Source organism: Phaenicophaeus curvirostris, chromosome 6 (genome assembly GCF_032191515.1).
Source record: "Phaenicophaeus curvirostris isolate KB17595 chromosome 6, BPBGC_Pcur_1.0, whole genome shotgun sequence".
Classification (NCBI taxonomy): Eukaryota; Metazoa; Chordata; class Aves; order Cuculiformes; family Cuculidae; genus Phaenicophaeus; species Phaenicophaeus curvirostris.
This window is the reverse complement of record NC_091397.1, coordinates 16,316,142-16,334,136: the sequence shown is the minus strand read 5'-3', so window position 1 is coordinate 16,334,136 and position 17,995 is coordinate 16,316,142. Positions and strand designations below refer to the sequence as shown.

At 40.4% G+C, this 17,995-nt stretch overlaps 1 protein-coding gene across 29 annotated transcripts in view; it reads left to right on the top strand.

Moving 5' to 3' along the window:
• The window catches only part of SVIL (supervillin), a 143,575-nt gene extending 128,044 nt beyond the window's left edge, over positions 1-15,531 (top strand). For all 29 annotated transcript variants that reach the window (XM_069859415.1, XM_069859407.1, XM_069859404.1 and 26 more), the window contains 13 exons: positions 43-188; positions 1,028-1,203; positions 1,303-1,447; positions 1,755-2,031; positions 5,328-5,479; positions 6,397-6,502; positions 7,320-7,527; positions 8,198-8,331; positions 8,999-9,154; positions 9,536-9,679; positions 13,077-13,198; positions 13,973-14,128; positions 14,248-15,531. In XM_069859415.1, the coding sequence (XP_069715516.1) occupies positions 43-188; positions 1,028-1,203; positions 1,303-1,447; positions 1,755-2,031; positions 5,328-5,479; positions 6,397-6,502; positions 7,320-7,527; positions 8,198-8,331; positions 8,999-9,154; positions 9,536-9,679; positions 13,077-13,198; positions 13,973-14,128; positions 14,248-14,334 (2,009 nt within the window). In that variant the 3' untranslated portion in view covers positions 14,335-15,531. The remainder of the gene's footprint in view (positions 1-42; positions 189-1,027; positions 1,204-1,302; positions 1,448-1,754; positions 2,032-5,327; positions 5,480-6,396; positions 6,503-7,319; positions 7,528-8,197; positions 8,332-8,998; positions 9,155-9,535; positions 9,680-13,076; positions 13,199-13,972; positions 14,129-14,247) is intronic.
• Positions 15,532-17,995: the final 2,464 nt, after the last annotated feature.

The window sequence follows — 17,995 nt, the reverse complement described above, 5'->3', positions numbered from 1 at the left end:
TGTAAATATTTTTTACTAACTTTTGAAAATCTTTTCCTTAAGCTGCTGGAAATCCTGAAGAAGATGAAATGTATGAAGCTGCAATAATAGAAACAAATTGCATTTACCGCCTCGTAGAGGATAAACTCATTCCTGAGGATGACTACTGGGGAAAGGTGCCAAAATGTACCCTGCTACAACCAAAAGAGGTATTGTACCACTTAATGCTCCTGTAGTAAGTACAGGAACACACAGCTGATGACAACTTTCTGTAGCTGCAAGTGCTCATGGAGACGCTCACTGAAAATTGGGTCCTCTGTTTCTGAAAAGCTTCTGAACACTTTGCTCTCTGGAATGTGCTGCAAGTCTCAAGGCATTAGGTCATAATATCTTTAAAGTGAAATACTATTTTAGGTAGCCTGTATCTTTTTGTCAACAGTGGCTCACTCCACAGTCATGAAATGCAAAACAGGTAGCACTTCAGAAAAACAAAACAAAATGAAAAACTGGTTTCACTTTCAAGCATTTTTATTTCAATCTTTAGCGGACTTTTCCCTTTCAAGTAACCGTGTCACCCATCTAAGTAAGAATGAGAGCAGGTTTCCAAAATGAAGATATGATGCATTTTCTTGGTAGTTTTCAAGTTTTGACGCTGTGTGTTCTGTCAGCTTTCCCTGGATGCAGGATGAAGCATGGGTCTAAATACGAGTGAAAGGTGCTGTCATTGCACAGCAATCAGTCATGCAACAGAATCAGATTTTTAGTAAGAAGAGCTCTCTAATCTGCTAGTGACCTAGCTACCACCTAAAGAAATACCTTGTAGCGTTCCCCATACTTGCTTCCAGTGATCCTCAACAACTAGATGGCACAGTGCAGACCACTGCCCTGGCCTTACTTCCATTACAGGGCTAGGTGTTGGTGTCACTGCAGAAACTCAGATATTTGGAGGAGTTTGTGTTCAACCCACAATCAGCTTGCAGTACTGGGAATCAAGGGTATCACGTAACCTAATGGTAGGTTGTTTTGTTGTTTTGCTTTGTTTTCTTAGGTGCTGGTGTTTGATTTTGGCAGTGAAGTATATGTATGGCATGGAAAGGAAGTTACTTTAGCACAAAGAAAAGTGGCATTCCAGCTGGCAAAACATTTGTGGAATGGTACTTTTGACTATTCCAATTGTGACATAAATCCTCTGGACCCAGGGGAATGCAATCCACTCATACCCAGGTATCAAAACTTGAGTTTAGTCTCATTGAAGAAAGTTAGTTTCCTTAGCCATATTTCACAATGTGAATTTGCTTCTGTTTCTTTTGTTTTGTCGTAAAGAAAGGGACAAGGACGCCCAGACTGGGCTGTGTTTGGCAGACTCACAGAACATAACGAGACCATACTCTTCAAAGAAAAATTTCTTGATTGGACAGAGCTGAAGAAACACAATGAGAAGAATTCCAGTGAATCCCTTCACCACAAGGTACATGTAATAGTCATGGTAGGTATTTCAAACTAGATGACCTAGCTGGGATAGAAGCCAGGGAAGCTTGTTCTCAGGATCCAGACCACTACCTTTATCATGTGGTCTTTAACCTAGAAGTCAGGACATCACCACTACAGAGTTGCTTTATACTAGTGCCAAGCAGCTCAGTAATTTTGATGAGGTATCGAATGGTGACAAGATGTTAAAATACTTGAAACATGCAGGAGTCAAACTGTTTGATGGAACTTTGGGGTAAGAAGAAAAAATCTATGCTCAAAGAAATCTCTTCTGGTTTTTTTGACAGGAAGAATCCAAATCTGACTCTAAACCATATGATATCATGCTAATGGTACCTGTGCCCCAGACGACTGTAGGTACAGTCTTGGATGGAATGAATATTGGTCGAGGCTATGGACTTGTAGAAGGAGAAGATGGGAGGCAGTTTGAAATTATCACTGCATCTGTGGATGTCTGGCATATCCTGGAATTTGATTATAGTAGACTGCCTAAGCAAAGCATAGGACAGTTCCACGAGGGAGACACGTACGTGGTGAAATGGAAGTACATGGTGAGCACTACAGGTTAGTGAACAATTGCATTTCATGCTGCTGAAACATGGAGAAGTGCAGCTAAAATTGCTGCATTTAGTGGTGAGATCCAGACCTAGACTTCCTTGGATATGAAACTGTTTTAATGGTTAGAAATGCTAATTTCGTCTTCCTAGGTGTTGTGGTTTAACCCCAGCCAGCAACTAAGCAGTCCACAGGTGATCACTCACTCCCTTCACAGCAGAATGTTAAGAGTGAAAATGAGAAAACCTGTGGGTTGAGATAAAGACAGTTTAATATGTAAAGCAAAAGCCACTTTTTAAAGGTATTTCCATTAGAATTTCCACCCCTGGTGGAATGTTACAGGGTTTAACATTGCAGTGAACTCCTCCCCCTTCCCATGCTCTGGCTGGGACTTACGCACAGACTGCAATCCCTTATGGATGTACCTACTCCAAGTGGAGCCTTATCTATGAGCTACAATCTTTTCCGGGATATAACCATGGCCAGAGACGCTTCGAGATGTACCTGCTGTGGCATGGGCTTATCTGTGGCCAGAGACACTTCGGGGTGTCCTGCTTCCATGTGGACTCATCCACAGTCGTAGTCCGTTCGACTCGAGTTCACACTGGAGTTCCAGCCTATCCAGTGCAGCAGCACATGAACAGCGATGCCCTGGCCATCTGCCAGCCCAGGCGTGTCGCCGTTGCTGTTATCAAAATGTTCCCTGGTAGAGCAGAGTAAGATGGTAAGCAGTACAGCAAGCAGCAAAAGCAAAAAGCAGCCACTAATGAGCACTAGACTCTATTAATATACAGTAAGGCTAACAAGCCCCGTGGCAAGCACAGAAGCCTGCTAATTGATAGCTAAACAGCAATTAACAACTGTAAATTCAGTCTAGCACATTTTAGTCAAATCTGTTGTTATCTTGAACCCCTTGAGCAGCACAGTGGGTACCAAAAAGGACTGTTGTGGTTTAACCCCAATCAGCAACTAAGCACATCACTCAACTAAGCTGCTCACTCGTTTTCCCACAATGGGATGGGGGAGGGAATAGGAAGAGTGAAAATAAGAAAACCTGTGGGTTGAAATAAAGGCAGTTTAACAGGTAAAACAAAAGCGGCACATGCAAGCAAAGCAAAACCAGGACTTCATTCACTGCTTCTCACCAGCAGGCAGGTGTTCAGCCATCTCCAGGAAAACAGGGCTTCATCATACATAACAATTACTTTGGAAGACAAATGCCAGCACTCTTGAATGTTCCTTACCCTTCCTTGTTCTTCCCACAGCTTTATATGCTGAGCTTTATCATACAGTATGGGACATCCCTTTGGTCGGCTGGGGTCAGCTGTACCAGCTGTGCCCCCTCCCAGCATCTTGTGAGCCCCCAGCCGCCTCACTGATGGGATGGTGTGGGAAGCAGAAAAGGCCTTGGTGCTATGCAAGTGCTGCTCAGCAATAATGAAAAAGTCCCTGTATTATCAACACTGTATTATCAGCACAAATCTAAAACATAGTCCCATAGTCGCTGCTATGGAGAAAAGTAACTCTGTCCCAGTTAAAACCAGCACACTAGGCTGTTAAGAAATAGAATTTATTATTTTATTTGTTTAAAAGAAAGCATTTTTAAAAAGCTATGATTTTGTTTCATACATCAAATGTAATACTGTCCATCTCTGCTTTTATCAACAGTGGTGTTGTACGTGTTCACAGGACAGCTCATTAAGCCAGATTTGTTCCCACAGCTTAAGACCAAAATAACTAGGCAGCTGGACTAATGACAGTGATCTGAAAGTCTTTCAAGAGAGGTAGGCTTAGCAACAAGGAAAGCCTTTGCTGGGTAATGGAGAACAGTAACAATGACAGGAAAAGCCCTTGCCAACTCCTTGCCCTTGCTGTCCTTTTTGCTCTTTCTGGAAACCCTTTGCTATGGGTTTCAGTCTCAAGTGGAAAATTTTAGCAGTGTGCTGCAAAGAGCTTGAGAGCAGCAGGTAAATGCTGAGAATCAGTCAGCTTGGTATGCTCGTTGGAACTCTTCCTTCTGGCACTAGACTAAGAATGAGTGGCTTTTGTGGTAAGTAAAATAGAAATAGTCTAAAAATGATTGTTCCGGATAGGAAAATATTAAAATTGATTGAAAGAAGTATAACAGCTATGCAGACTTCAGGTTTCTAGCCAAAAAAAATGTAGGTAGATCTTATTCAGGACCCTTGAGTTCAGATGCTGGCAAATCCAAGAAAAATACAAAAGCCCATGAGTCTTGAGAGAAGTGGATAACAGTAATACTGAACTGTAAATAGGCTCTTTACCCAAGTGGATGAAAATATGTTCCATCACTCTGAAACAGAATAAACTTTTATGTAGGAGGCAGTAAATTTATGGGCTGAATGTACAGATAAGAGTAAACCCCATAAATTTTAGAAGTGGCTAATGTTTTTAGTATTCTCAATTTGAAAAAAACCAGAATGCTTTCTCCTAAGTATTTCAGTTGGAGGCTGTTCAGCACTGCTGAAATCAAGGCAGAAGTTTTAATATTATTTTTAAGAATCTGGTGTAAAGCTCTTGGTTTTTTTAATCTTTTATTTGATTATATCTGTTTATTCAGTACCCACTGGAAAGAGTAAAATATTCCATAACTGGTTGTATTGTTGAATTTCGCATGCTGTAAACGTTATTTGCTTATCATAACAACTAACTACTGATCCTTTTTAAAAATAAAAAGCAATGTTGTTGCTAACTCACTTTCCAGACCAAGATGAAATACCAAGTTAATTTTTAAAAAGAATATAAATAAAGTTCACTTAATTCTAACTTTTTTATGACTGCAAAATACTGCTCCTGTGTTCTTTTGCTCTGTAGTTTTCCTTTCTAATATCACTTTACTAAGAAAGACTTCTCCTTTATGCCTGTAGCTTTCTCAGCTGTTGCTGTTTCCAGTATCACTAAGCAGCCAACTTACACTCCTGCTGCCAAAGAACAGTGTGTAATGTGGAAAATGAACCATAATGCACTCTTCTGGTCACATAACTGGACATACCATTTCACATGCAAATTGGCTCAAGTGATGACAGTTATTTTTCTCCAGATAGTACCAGTTCTATCTACATCTCCTTCTCTCGCCAACACAGGCATCTCTGTGTATGGGCTTACATCCACCTGATGAGACAATGCCAACTTTGCGCGGGGTCATACTGGCTTGGAGACCTGATGTTCCTCAAATTGGAAGTCTTTCTGGACAGGGTAGTGCTGAGCTGAGATGAGATAAAACCACGTGCTGTTTACATCTATAGCCAGAGTACTTTCTTTAGCATGTGCTTTCTGTTTTGCAGTTGGAAGCAGGCAAAAAGGAGAGCAGCAAGTAAGAGCTGTTGGAAAAGAGAAATGCGTGTATTTCTTTTGGCAAGGAAGGCACTCCACAGTGAGTGAAAAAGGGACATCGGCACTGATGACAGTGGAACTTGATGAAGAGAGAGGAGCACAGGTGAGCTTCCTGCAGAGCTAGGTGGCAATCCTGGCAAGACTTGCCTACCCAAGTGGTGGCTAACAGTAAATTTGGGTGGTATTTTTTGCCTCCTCTCTTTCTGAAAAGGTCATCTTGCTAGTACAAATAGCCAGCCCTCAAAATTAGTTCTGGCTTTATTCCAACTTCCAGAGACACATGAGCTTCTTTATTCATCGCCATTCCCAAATCCTGCCTCTAAAGATCGTTTCTGAGAATGGCAGAAGAAGAATGTTTCCCTCCGCTCCCTGCAGGAATAGGTTAAGAACAGTTAAATGTGTACCTTCCATTCCATGTATGTTCAGATAACAGGACTGTCATCTTGGTGCCAAGAACAGGACAGGCATTTTCTGCTAGGCCAAGGCATTCAAATACATTTGAAATTTTCTGTGTGTTTACTCTGAAGTTACAGAGTAGATTGACTTGTTTTGCAGAGATTCTAGCAACCGCAGATACAGTTAGTTTCAAGTTCAGAAGACAGGATAGCTTGCTTTGTCTTTAGATGGAAGTAGACTTTGCTGTGGCTTGTTTGTTACCAGCACATAACAGGGGAGGTTTAAAGCTAATTTCTGTACTTTGATAATGCTGTAAGACAGCAGCATAGATGTGACTGGTAAGACAGGAGTTCAAATTATTTCAAATTAAAGTTTATGTGGTATTCTTTATTCTCTGACATTCTTGATTGTTGGATTTCAGATAGAGGTTTATTTTAATACGCTGATGCATGCAATGGTTATTGCATATATGGTAATTTGAAGAATAGTCGACAACTAGCAAAAGGAAAGCCAACTTCGTGGGTGGCCATAACTATAATTTTTAATACTCCATAGAGCCTAGATTTCCTGAGTCTATATACTTGCTTCCTTTTTTTAATGAAAAGAGGTGCTTTCAATTTCCAGGTACAAGTGCTCCAAGGGAAAGAACCTCCATGCTTCCTACAGTGCTTCCAAGGAGGGATGATTGTGCACGCTGGAAGAAGGGAAGAGGAAGAAGAAAATGCACAAAGTAGGATACTGTTACTGTTACTAAAGAGCTTTTATCCCAAATCCTTTTCTACCTGTTGAGAAGGGTTTTGAATTCAGTCTCAACTACCATACTGCGTAGTAAAGAAAAATTAATGCCACAGAACCCATGAGACAGCTTTGTCATGCTTTGTTTCAAGATATTTTTTCTTTGAGCTTGAAATGGATTTTGTAACCCTTGAGCAAACTGACTTTATTGTATTGATATGCATATAAATAGTTCTAGTTACTTTTTCTAATTAAGCAAGGCATCTCTTTGCTTTAAAATATGCTCTTTTCTGTATAATCTAGGCAAAAGAGTATTTTTATGAGCAATTCTACACCAAGTAGAACTCTAAGCTTTTGTTATGCATTCATTACTTTTTGCAGCATATTCCTTGAATGCTGCAGTTGATGTAGGAAAATTTCAGTGCAGATGTAGCTTGGACACATTCCAGTTCGCATCCGAATTCCACCTGTATCTAAGGGGCACAGGGAGCTGGATAGAAGGGGTATGGTGTTTGTTTTGCTTTTTCTCTTGTATGAAACAGAGCAGAAACTTGACTCTTATGGTCTGTTAAGCTCTTCAGCTCTTAAGACTTATACTCTTGTAGCAAGGTTTCATAAGGCATCTTCTCTGCAACAGGTTTTCTGAAGTAGCGTTAGCCAAACCTGATTGTTAGCTGATTTATTCTGTGACAATATAGACATGTGAAATGTGAAAGTTATCCAGTATGAGAACAGCTGTTCCAGAGCAGGGTCTTGAATTTCCAATCCCATGTGACTGTATAATACTGCTGCACTGTTCCTGTCTGCTCCAGGTGACTGGAGGCTATATTGCGTGCGAGGAGAAGTTCCCAATGAAGGAAACTTACTTGAAGTAGCATGTCACTGCAGCAGCCTGCGTTCCCGGACATCCATGATTGTCCTCAATATAAATAAAGCTCTTATCTACCTGTGGCATGGCTGCAAAGCACAGTCTCACACCAAGGATGTAGGAAGAACAGCAGCCAATAAGATAAAAGAACAGTGAGTGTCTGACCTATACTTTGGAGATGTATATATAGGCTACTGATTTACTTAAAACAGTCTGCCTCAAAGAAAAGTTGAAATAAATAAAGCTGTCTTCTGAGTACAACTGCAGCAAGTGCATGCTTGATAAGGAGGAGGAATGATGGGTAGTTGATTTGTTGGAATGAAGAAAACACGTGTTCTGTAATCGCTTTCACTTACCATAAAATGCACTTATTCTTCCTGCTGTACTAATTACAGTTGCAAATAAAACACTCTCTCCATTTGGAGAGAGGTGATCAATATCTGAATAGCAAACTAAATCCCAGTTGATAGGAGGATTAGAATCAAGTCTTGTGAATAAGGAAGAGAAAATGAATTTGGGAAATCTGCAGGAAGACAGCAGCAGTTACAAACTTGGGCAGTGAGAATCTGTATTGTGAGCTCATGCGAGCATCTCCTGCTCTCTGGGTATGTTATCAGAAACGTTATGAAAATGGTTGCTGAAATTCCCTATCTTGCTTATTGATAATTTTTATCATTTTCAAAAAGCCTGTGTTGACACGTAATACGCAACAAGCCTGTGGGGTGGTTTTGGGTTCTAGTAACACAAGCGGTCAGCAGGTTTGTGTTAGCTCTGTTTGGGGCAGGAAAGTTGGGTTCACTCTCTTTTCTTTGTGTTTTGTAGATGTCCACTGGAGGCAGGGCTGCACAGCAGCAGCAAGGTGACAATTCATGAATGTGATGAAGGGTCAGAGCCCTTGGGATTCTGGGACGCATTAGGAAGGAGAGATCGAAAGGCCTATGACTGCATGTTGCAAGGTAGAACTGCATTCCTGGATTTGTGCCTGCATTTTACTTTACTGGCCTATGACATTGCAAGATTTAATGTAAAGCTTTTGAAGAACTTCTTGCTAGTTGAGATGATACCCTCAGAGAGATGCTTCCAAAAACCTACTGAGTCAAGGAATACTGTTCTAGAAGGAAGATGCTGGAAAACTAAGTGTTCCATTTTGTTCTCTTCCCCTTCTGCGGCTCCTCTGTATTTGTGCAGCAAAGAGCAAAGTTACCAACACATTTTCCTTCTCTTCTGAAGGGATTAGGGGGTGGTTCCGCACACATTCTTGTCCAGTCTTTGCTTTGAAATTGCCAGCGAAGGTAGCAGGGTGGTTGATTTACCAAGTGGAAAATTTGTCAGCTAAATAGTAATCTCTGAGATGGACTTGCTTAATTTAAGCTGCAAAACAACCAGCTGTGAAATGGCTGATAGTAACTAGCCAGGATTAGATTCAAACTGATGGCAGCCAGCCTTTTAGCTCAAGTTCTTCACAGCTGTTGCTGGACCCCTAAGACACCTGGTCATATTTCCTGATTTTTCAAAAAATGGAGAATTTACAGTCACTCTAAAAATTGGTTTGTTTTTTTTTTTTTTTTACATTCATCTCTGGCATTTTCTATTGCAAATCTTCTTCATCTTTTTTCTTTAAAGATCCTGGAAAGTTTAATTTCACCCCCCGCCTGTTCAGCCTCAGTAGTTCATCAGGAGAATTCTCAGCCACAGAATATGTTTACCCTTCAAGAGACCCCACTGTCATCAATGCCATGCCATTCTTGCAAGAGGATCTTTACACTGCCCCACAGCCAGGTATATGATTTAAAATACTTAAGTAACAAGAAAACAGGTAATTATATCCTGCACTGGGTTGCGTAATCACTTTTAACTTGATTTATCAAAGAAAAATATGTGCATATGATCCTTATATAGCATTAAACAATAACAGTAATTTTTCTGTGATAAAGGTGCTGAGAACTAATGATATGTACATGTATCCTAAAAGCTTCCTATAAAAACACATAATTCGTATCAGTTCAGCTGAGGTTCAGCTGAATGAATAAAAAAAAACATTGGTAAGCTTTGAAATTATCCTGTCCCAGTGCTGACAAGCGTATAAGACTGGGCTTGTTTAGGGGATTCTGAGAAGGAATAAGTAGATGATGATTAACTTGTTATTTTTTGGCTGTGTAGCACTGTTCCTTGTTGACAATCACCATGAAGTGTACCTATGGCAAGGCTGGTGGCCTGTGGAAAACAAAATCGCTGGATCAGCTCGAATCAGGTGGGCTACAGACAGGAAATGTGCCATGGAGACAGTACTCCAGTACTGCAAAGGTAACAGATTGCTGTGCCTGGCTGTTCTGAGTGTGTTGTACTTTCCCATGCCTTGCTGTCCCAAGTTGAAATGTACTCAGGTGCTTTCTCAATAGCATTGAGAAACATCAGTGTACTGGTAGAGATATATTTGCCACTCTTTCTTAGCAAACCATTTGTGTAGTAATGGCATTGCTCCCAAATTGCCAAGATTCTCTTCTAACTCAATTCTCAGACAAAAGGCTTTATTTCTCTTCTGTGTCCCCACTGTGGGAGAACAGGTCAGACGTTAGAGCTCTAAAACTGAATTCTGAGAACATGGCTTTTAAACCTAAATGCTTTCTGTTTAGGTCCTTTTAGATTTCATAAGCTTCTGTGTATCTGAAGGATACTGAAGGAAGATATATCACTGATGTTAACTGGGTTTTGATTTATGGAGGTGGTGGAAAGACTTTGAGGAATGAGAACAGGCCTCACACAGAAACAGGTGGTCATTGGGAATGCTGGAACACAGAACTGAGGCTCTGTGCTTATTTCTACAAGACAGAATTATTATCAGTCTGCAGTGATTCAAGCTGCAATTGATGACCATGTAATAGTACACTGACCAGATTATTTTCTACACTAGCAGATTTTCTTCAAGATATCATAATGTTTTCCTCTCACTTCATCTAGGGTTATGTGAGTCTGGGAACAGACTTAGGATCTTCTGATGGAGGTTGAAAAAAGAAAGGTGTGGGGTTACCATCCAGGAAAGAGGGCACAAGTAACACCCATGTTCTGTTAGTTCAGAGGAGGTAGTAACACATGGCAGGAGACAGCTGAAAACCAGTAATGGAAACACTGAGACGAAACCTTTATTGGACTGCATTATTGCTCTATGTGGATTGTCCTTTGGTGTCCCTGGCACTGCTCTGCCAAACAGCAGCATTTGTTTAGAAATGGGATGCTAAAGGCAGAGCCATAATTGGAAGCGTCTTGGGCAGTGACTGAATTCCTAAAGAGGAAGCTAGTTACTTGTTCATCACCACCCCCACCCGCAGATTTTGCATGTCGGAAGTAGTGATATAAGATGCATTTGTTTGAAATCATTTCATACAGTGTGCTTCACAGGAGAAGTGAAAGTCAGCATAAAGGAACAAAGCCCCATGCAATGAAGTGTCCAGAGTTGCTCAGCAGGCTAGTGAGAGAGATGGAAGTAAAATCCCAGTCCTGATGCAGTGCTGTAATCTTTTGATAATGAAAACCATGTTTTCTGGCCCCAGCAGAGATGGAATCAGATACACATTGTGAGCTTTGGATACTTCTCCAGGTTTCTTGAACTTCACTGAGTTTGATGATGGGAAATGGGAATAATACCTTGTGCACTGGATTGAATTTGCTGCATCTGAGTTTGATGCACAGTGGAAAGCTCTTTAGTGACTCCTTATGGGTCTAAAGTTTAACATATAGAATCATAGGACAACTATTTTTTTTCTCACACTGGGTGCTTACTTCTTTACTTATGGCCATGACTTTGCAGCAGTTTGTGGCATTATCCTTGTTGCCATGGGACAGTTTTCAAGAGCTTTGGGCTGTGTGCCTGGATAGGTAGAGAGCAAGTTTGTGACTTGTTTGGGTGCTTCTCCAGACCAATTCTCCTTGTACTATTTCTATGCTGAAGCTGCTGTGAACTTCTTAAGCGATTTTTTACTGTTCAGACTATGCTGTCCTGGTTGTCTGTCACTTTCATGATCTGGGCTTCTGTCAACCACTTCAAAATTGCATTGCATCAAGCTGTCAGGGCTGGCTAGCTCTTGATGTAACATTACTTATCAAGGCATAGAATGCAGTTTCAGGAGATACCAATGGTGCTGCAATTATTTTGACTACCAGAATATAGTTGAGTGGTTAGAACCATTAAAACATTTTTATGTCATTTTTTTCTCTCCGTTTCTTTCCTCATCTATGTCGCTCTCCCTCCTTCCTCTCCCCCTTTTTTTTTTTTTTTTGGCATGAAAGAATTTGACTGGCAATTCTGGATATCCCTTAAATATACCTGGCAGTTCTCCTTGTCTCCACATTAAATCTTATTTAACTTGTCAAAACATCTTGAAAGTTTTTTGGTTTTGGGTTTTTTCTGTGGTTTTACCTGCTAAATCAGCAGTCTAGAGAGCTGAGCTGCAGAGCGCTAGGAAAGGGAAGAATCTGGTTTGCCCTTCAGTGATTCTTAGTGAGGAGATCAGTTTGTCCTGAGGGCAGAGTTCATGCAATGAAGATGTTTCTCCCCTTACATACAAATTCACCTGGACTGAGCAAATGTCACTCTCTCTCTTTTTTTTTTTTTTTTTTTTTATTTGGCTGAATTACTGAGTGGAGCAGCACAACTAGCAGATTCACACATTTTTTAAATGCAAAGTTTTAAAGTACTTGTTGAATCCTTCATAGGAGAATGAACAAATAAACCACAGTGAGAATTTATGAAAGAGAAAGCTTAATATAAATAATCAAATGATAAATCTCCTGTCTAAATTGCATAGTTAAAGCATTTTATTATCTTTGTTAAACTACTCCACAGAGCTTTTATCTCTAGTATTCAGAGATATGTAAACATATTCTCTATTATCAGTTTGCTTCCAATTTATGATGTAAAGGCAAACTTGTAATGTCCAGGTTTTGCAAACCTAATGGGACAACAATGTCCAGCCAAGCTCTCTGCCTGCATTCAGCACAGATATTGTATCAGTTCCCTTGGGTGCTCGTTGGCAGTGGGGTGCACTGTGTTCCTGCCTGACAGCCCACAGGCAGGCACTGCAGTAAAGAAGTCTTGTGTAATGGATTGATACGCTCTGGACTGTCTTTGAAACTCACCAGTAGTAACCATGCAGCTATTACAATACCTCTTTTCATTTTCAGATCCCATTCCTTTGAACTTCTAGTAATAAAATTGTTGTGTTAGACCTCATTATCCCAAGTCAGGAACAGTTTAAAATATTCTCACTTAAGCCTCCGAGCATAAGCTTTATTTGCTGCTGGTGGGACAGTTCTGTTGAGTGTACCAAAAGGCTTCATTTACCTGAATTTGGCTAATTTCAGACTCTGCTTACTCTCTTCTAATTAGGTTTTTGTAAGATAAGTGGGTTGGTAGGTAACTGTGGGGGCTTTTCAGCATACCTGGTTTGATCTTTGTGATCAGTTACAATAAAAGGTAGATTTAGGAATACTGGAAACTATGTTAAAAGGTGCCATAGTATATTAACAAAAATCCTGTTGATGTTTATTCCTACTGTGTTAAATTACTTCAGCTTTTCAGGAAAGAATCAATTAAACATGCTTGTGAGGTAGTTTTGGACAATGGAAGACCTTTCAAAATATGGCATTGTTTGTAATTTTTATCTCTTCTTCTTTTTTTTTTCTTATGTATTTTGACTGTTTTTAGGAAAAAATGTAAAGAAGCCCCCAAAATCCTACCTAATTCATGCTGGCCTAGAGCCTCTGACCTTCACTAATATGTTCCCAAGTTGGGAACACAGGGAAGACATCGCAGAGATCACAGAAATGGTAAATCTTTTCATTGCCCAGACTGTTTTACTGCCCGGTAATTGTTTCTTGTCTTGTCAGTAACACTGCTTGTTTGTCCTTTCAAGGCCCAAAATCCAGAGGATGAACTTAGAAAGTACAGCTCAGGAGTCTGCACAGGAAAAAGTTAACAAAAGGGCGTTCCTGATTGTTTTTCCATGTAACTTCTCATATTCTTTTTTGTTAAAAAATAATCTGAATCATCTCTTACAAAGAAATGGGCTAAAGTTTAGCAGAACAACTGTTTCAACCATGTGAAACAGGCAGCAAGGTGAAGTTCTGATCTGTCCTCCAGGCTCAAAGTGCAGAGGAACAAAATGCCCCACAAAGGATCGGCTGTCTCTAAGACATCCAGCATCCTCATCTGGAAGTGGAGTCACAGCTGAATTACATATGACTGCTTTAAAAGCCTTCAGTGAAGGGGCATCTCATGGCAAATGGCATTTTCTAGTTTGTAAGTCTTCTGCAGCTTTGCAAGTCCACTGCAGCCGGTGGAAAATGCTGGCTTCGTGACTAAACGCAGAATTCAGCCTCAAATCAAGATTCTGAAAGTACAGGATGTCCTTCTACTAAGTGCAGGCATTCTTTTTTAGCTGTGAAATTGTAGGACACGGATGTGTAGACCTGGATGTATAGCATTGTGCTCCATAGGCGGGGCAGTGCAGGTTGATCCCATGCTACCTGCAGACTGCAATGGGAGCAGTTGGTGGTTTCAGCATTGTGATCCTGTTCTGTGTTTTCCTTTCCTCCCTACAGGATGCTGATGTTTCTAATCAGATAATCCTTGTGGAGGATGTGCTGGCCAAGCTATGTAAAACAGTGTATCCATTAGCAGATCTCCTAGCTAGGCCTTTGCCTGAGGGAGTTGATCCACTGAAGCTTGAAATCTATCTTTCAGATGCGGACTTTGAGGTAAGGAGAATAGGTGCAGTGCTACTCTGTGCATGTGTGTCTAACCATGCTGTGAAATCACTTGACAGTTTTGCTACTCGTGTTTTTACTAACGGCCTATCCTTTCATTTTAAATGCAGGCTGCATTAGAGATGACGAGAGAAGAGTACAATGCACTGCCGTCTTGGAAGCAGGTTAATCTGAAGAAGACAAAAGGACTTTTCTAAGTTGTGTTAATTGGAGTGAGCACTAAAGGGATGCCCGTTTTCACTTTCTATGCCCTTTAGAAGAATTGTAGCCTACATTTACAGAATAAATAGAAATAATCTGAAGTTATTAGTGACTACCTATCTGGAAGTGTGTAATAGTATAAAAGGCCAAGAGAACTCTTTGGAAATGGAATTCAGTTTCAACTCTTAAAGGTAGCGTGTTTAAGCTCCACTCTCCTATGCACTTAAACAGTAGTCTCTGCGCTACTGCTGCAGGTGTCCTTTGGCTATATCCAATACTTGCCATTTTTGTTTTTTGAAGAAGTCCTCTTTGTAAAGTGTTATTTTGTTAGTTTGTGGATTACAAAGAATTTATATTTATATAAACACATAGAACAAGTATGTATTTAACAATGCAATATATATTCACTTTCAAGACTTTCATGTCAGAACTACAGAAAAGTAGCTTGTGGATGGCAGTTGCTTGTGCTGAATTAGCTATACCACCAATATCTATCTCCTACGCATTCTGAAAAGTTTCTCTTTGCAATAGTTAATGACTTGTTCTCAGTGCTGCTTCAGGTGCTAAACTGAACAAAGCATTCATATTTATAGCATGGATTTCTTGAGAAACTATGCGAATCAACCTTTATACTTTATTATCCAAAAATGTATAGTGCCTTGTTTTTTGTGTACAGTTTATATACAAAAAAAAAGGATTGGTCTGCATTTTGAAGATGGCTTAGAATGGTCTCCTATGTTACTTTTATAATAGTAGAAATAAAAACATCTCAGTTTCTAATACTTGTTGTAAACATTAAATGTCTTTTGTGATATAAGAACCGAAAGTAAAAGCTTATGAATAAACTCTTAGCAATGCTCTGACTTGTCATTATTTTGTACTGTAATCTGTACTGTCATTCATCAGAACCTTCCATGATGTGGTATTTTATCAAAATATTTTAACCTTAGGTATCTGTGCGTGTTGTACAGAGTTATAATTTGAGAGGCAGATAATGTAGAAAATAATCAATGTATGGAGATAAAATTAGTTTGTGCAACACTTCAATGCTGAATGTTGAAACGATCACGTAACTCCTGTATCCTTTGGGTTTCCCTGTTTTATACATGAAACCAAAATTATGCTGGGTTTTCAGACTTTGGAAAAATCTTTTCAACCTTTGTGCAATTGGGAGTAAAAACTTGAACTCAAAATATGGCATCGTGTCTGTTTTTTCAATAAAAGTGTCAAAATTGGTGTCCTGATTAGGACATTGAATATAGTGATCAGGTAGAAATTTGCTATTGTTTCAAATGTTTTTCAGGCATTAGTCATTTTTGTTGTGTGGTTCCCCCCGGTAACCTAGTGGATTTCACATTTTCATTCCTGCTAGCATAAGTTTCCTTCTGCCTTGTAGCTGTTCAGTGGTCTTCCTGCCTTGTTAAGAAGTGATCACTCACAGTACTGCCTGTTACTGCTCTTGCCATTCTCCAAAGCCTAGGGAGATGAAGAGGGATATTTTAATGTGAACTGTAGACTTCATCAAGAACTGTTGTAAATATTGATCCATAGTTAAATTAGCCTTGTTTTTACACATCAGTAGTAAGTTGTAAGCTAGCCTTTGAGTAATTAACCCACCTAGAAATATAAAAGTATTGTTCACCTGACCTGAGATATTACAGGTGAATTTTCAGCATTAGTGTATTTCCTTTCATTACTGGTCCCTGTTAAGAACTGAAAATAAAGAACCCCAGAAAAGGGTAGCAACAGTGTTCCAAGCCAGGATACTTCTCCCCTAGCCTTCAGCAAAACTCAAGATGTTTAGATCATAGATTCAAATCATAGAATGGTTTGGGTTGGAAGGGACCTTAAAGATCATCTCTTTCCAAGTTCTCAGCTCTGTCTTCAGTATGGGGGACACTTTTAAAAGAGAAGTTTCCGAAGTCACTGCTGTATTCACCCAAGTATTTTTGCACCCATATATTTCCCTCTTTTACCCTGTCTGATAAAATCAATCAGGAATTAAATATTGTTTATTCATGTTCAATCTGTACTGCAGGGGTAGCGGGTTCCTGTGTTTTGATTTTTCTCTCCTACAGAGAGCTGATTTGCATAGCATGATTGACCTTGTTTTTACCTCTGGCAGGGTAGTATCATTTGCTTTTGTTTTTTGAAAACGCTGTCAGTCCTCTAAGTGCTGCTGAAGGGCAACATCCACCCACCCTTAAAGCCTTTAGAATCTCAGCTAAAAGACAAGATGAACCGGCATGGGGACCTGAAGGCAGTTAAACCTAATTCAGTGCGGTCTGCTCTCTCTCCAAGTTACCAGACTTTCTGCAGAATTTGATACCATGTTTCTGAATTCCAAGACCCAGGACACACAACCCAGCTTCCTGTTTAGTGCATTGCTCCTAACATTGCAGAGGAGTATGTCAAGGTTTTGCAGAAAATAAAGTATTTTTGTTGACTTTAGTGCACTTGTTATTTATAGAAATGCTTTCCTGAAATGTGAAGCTGACAACAGACAGCAAGTCAATGTAAGGCCTGTGACAGAACTGCAAGTTATGCTTTAATTTTTTGCTACCTTCCCTCTCCACTCTGGAGATGCCAGAGATGGCAAGAACCATTAAAATCTTGGACTGTTTTTGCAGTCCTGCCCTATATGTGAAAAAGGCAGTACCTAGATGATCACATTCTGCATTTTGTGTTGATCTCTCCAGGCCTTGAGCCATGATTCTTATCTCCTATGACTTTAAACTGCTCAATTCTGACTCTTTAAAATAGTGCTGTTTGATTAGACCAGCATTCCTGACACATAAGGATTTGTTAGCAATGAAATAGGATGAAAACATGAACATGTGAGTATGCTAAAACAGCAAATCAAATGTCTGAAGAACTGCAATCTGTATTCTTCAGCCAGAAGAGAAGAGAAAATACAAGGGGGAGAAAAAACAAAGCTCATCTTTAACCATTTGGGAGAGCTTGTTTGTGTCCACCACCTTCCCACCAGTCTCTCAAGTCAGCTGCTGCCCTGCTTGTGAGGGAATTAGCTGCTGGCCTAAGTACTTGCCCACAGTCCAATCCCCCTCCTCTTCAAGTTCAGTGCATCTCAATTTAGCAAAGAGGCAGGCTACAAGGCACGCCACTTGCTCTGCCGTTCACAGGTGGTCCTGAATTCCCTGTTTGGCAGCCCCAGGACATGCTCTGGATCAGGAACGTTTTGTAGGGGATCTTCCAGTTAGGTTTTGTGATACATAAGGGGAGATGGAGGGAGTCTGCAGCCAAGTGGCAGTATTTCACCAGCCATGCCTTTGGCAGCCCTACCTTGTCAGGAGGACAGCCCTCCTCTGCGCTCAGCTCTGACAGCAGCGCTGACCAGGAACTAGTCTTGTGGGTCCTATTCCTAAAGTCAAGAGAGCCACTGAAGAAGTAACCAAAACCAGCCCATAAAGCTGTGTGCTCTGGAGCTGAAGCAAAAGAAATCTTTATGTCTGGCTTGTGCTTCTCCTTGTGCAGCGGATTTCTGAGGAACAGTGAAAAAAAGGGAGCACTATATACTGTGTGCACACCATTATCTTTCCTGAATCCGGGCTTCTTTGCCTTCAGGTGCTCCCTGCCTCATTATTCCTTGGGGAATCAGTGCAATGTGTCCAAGTGCCAAGGCAGCAAGTGCACAAG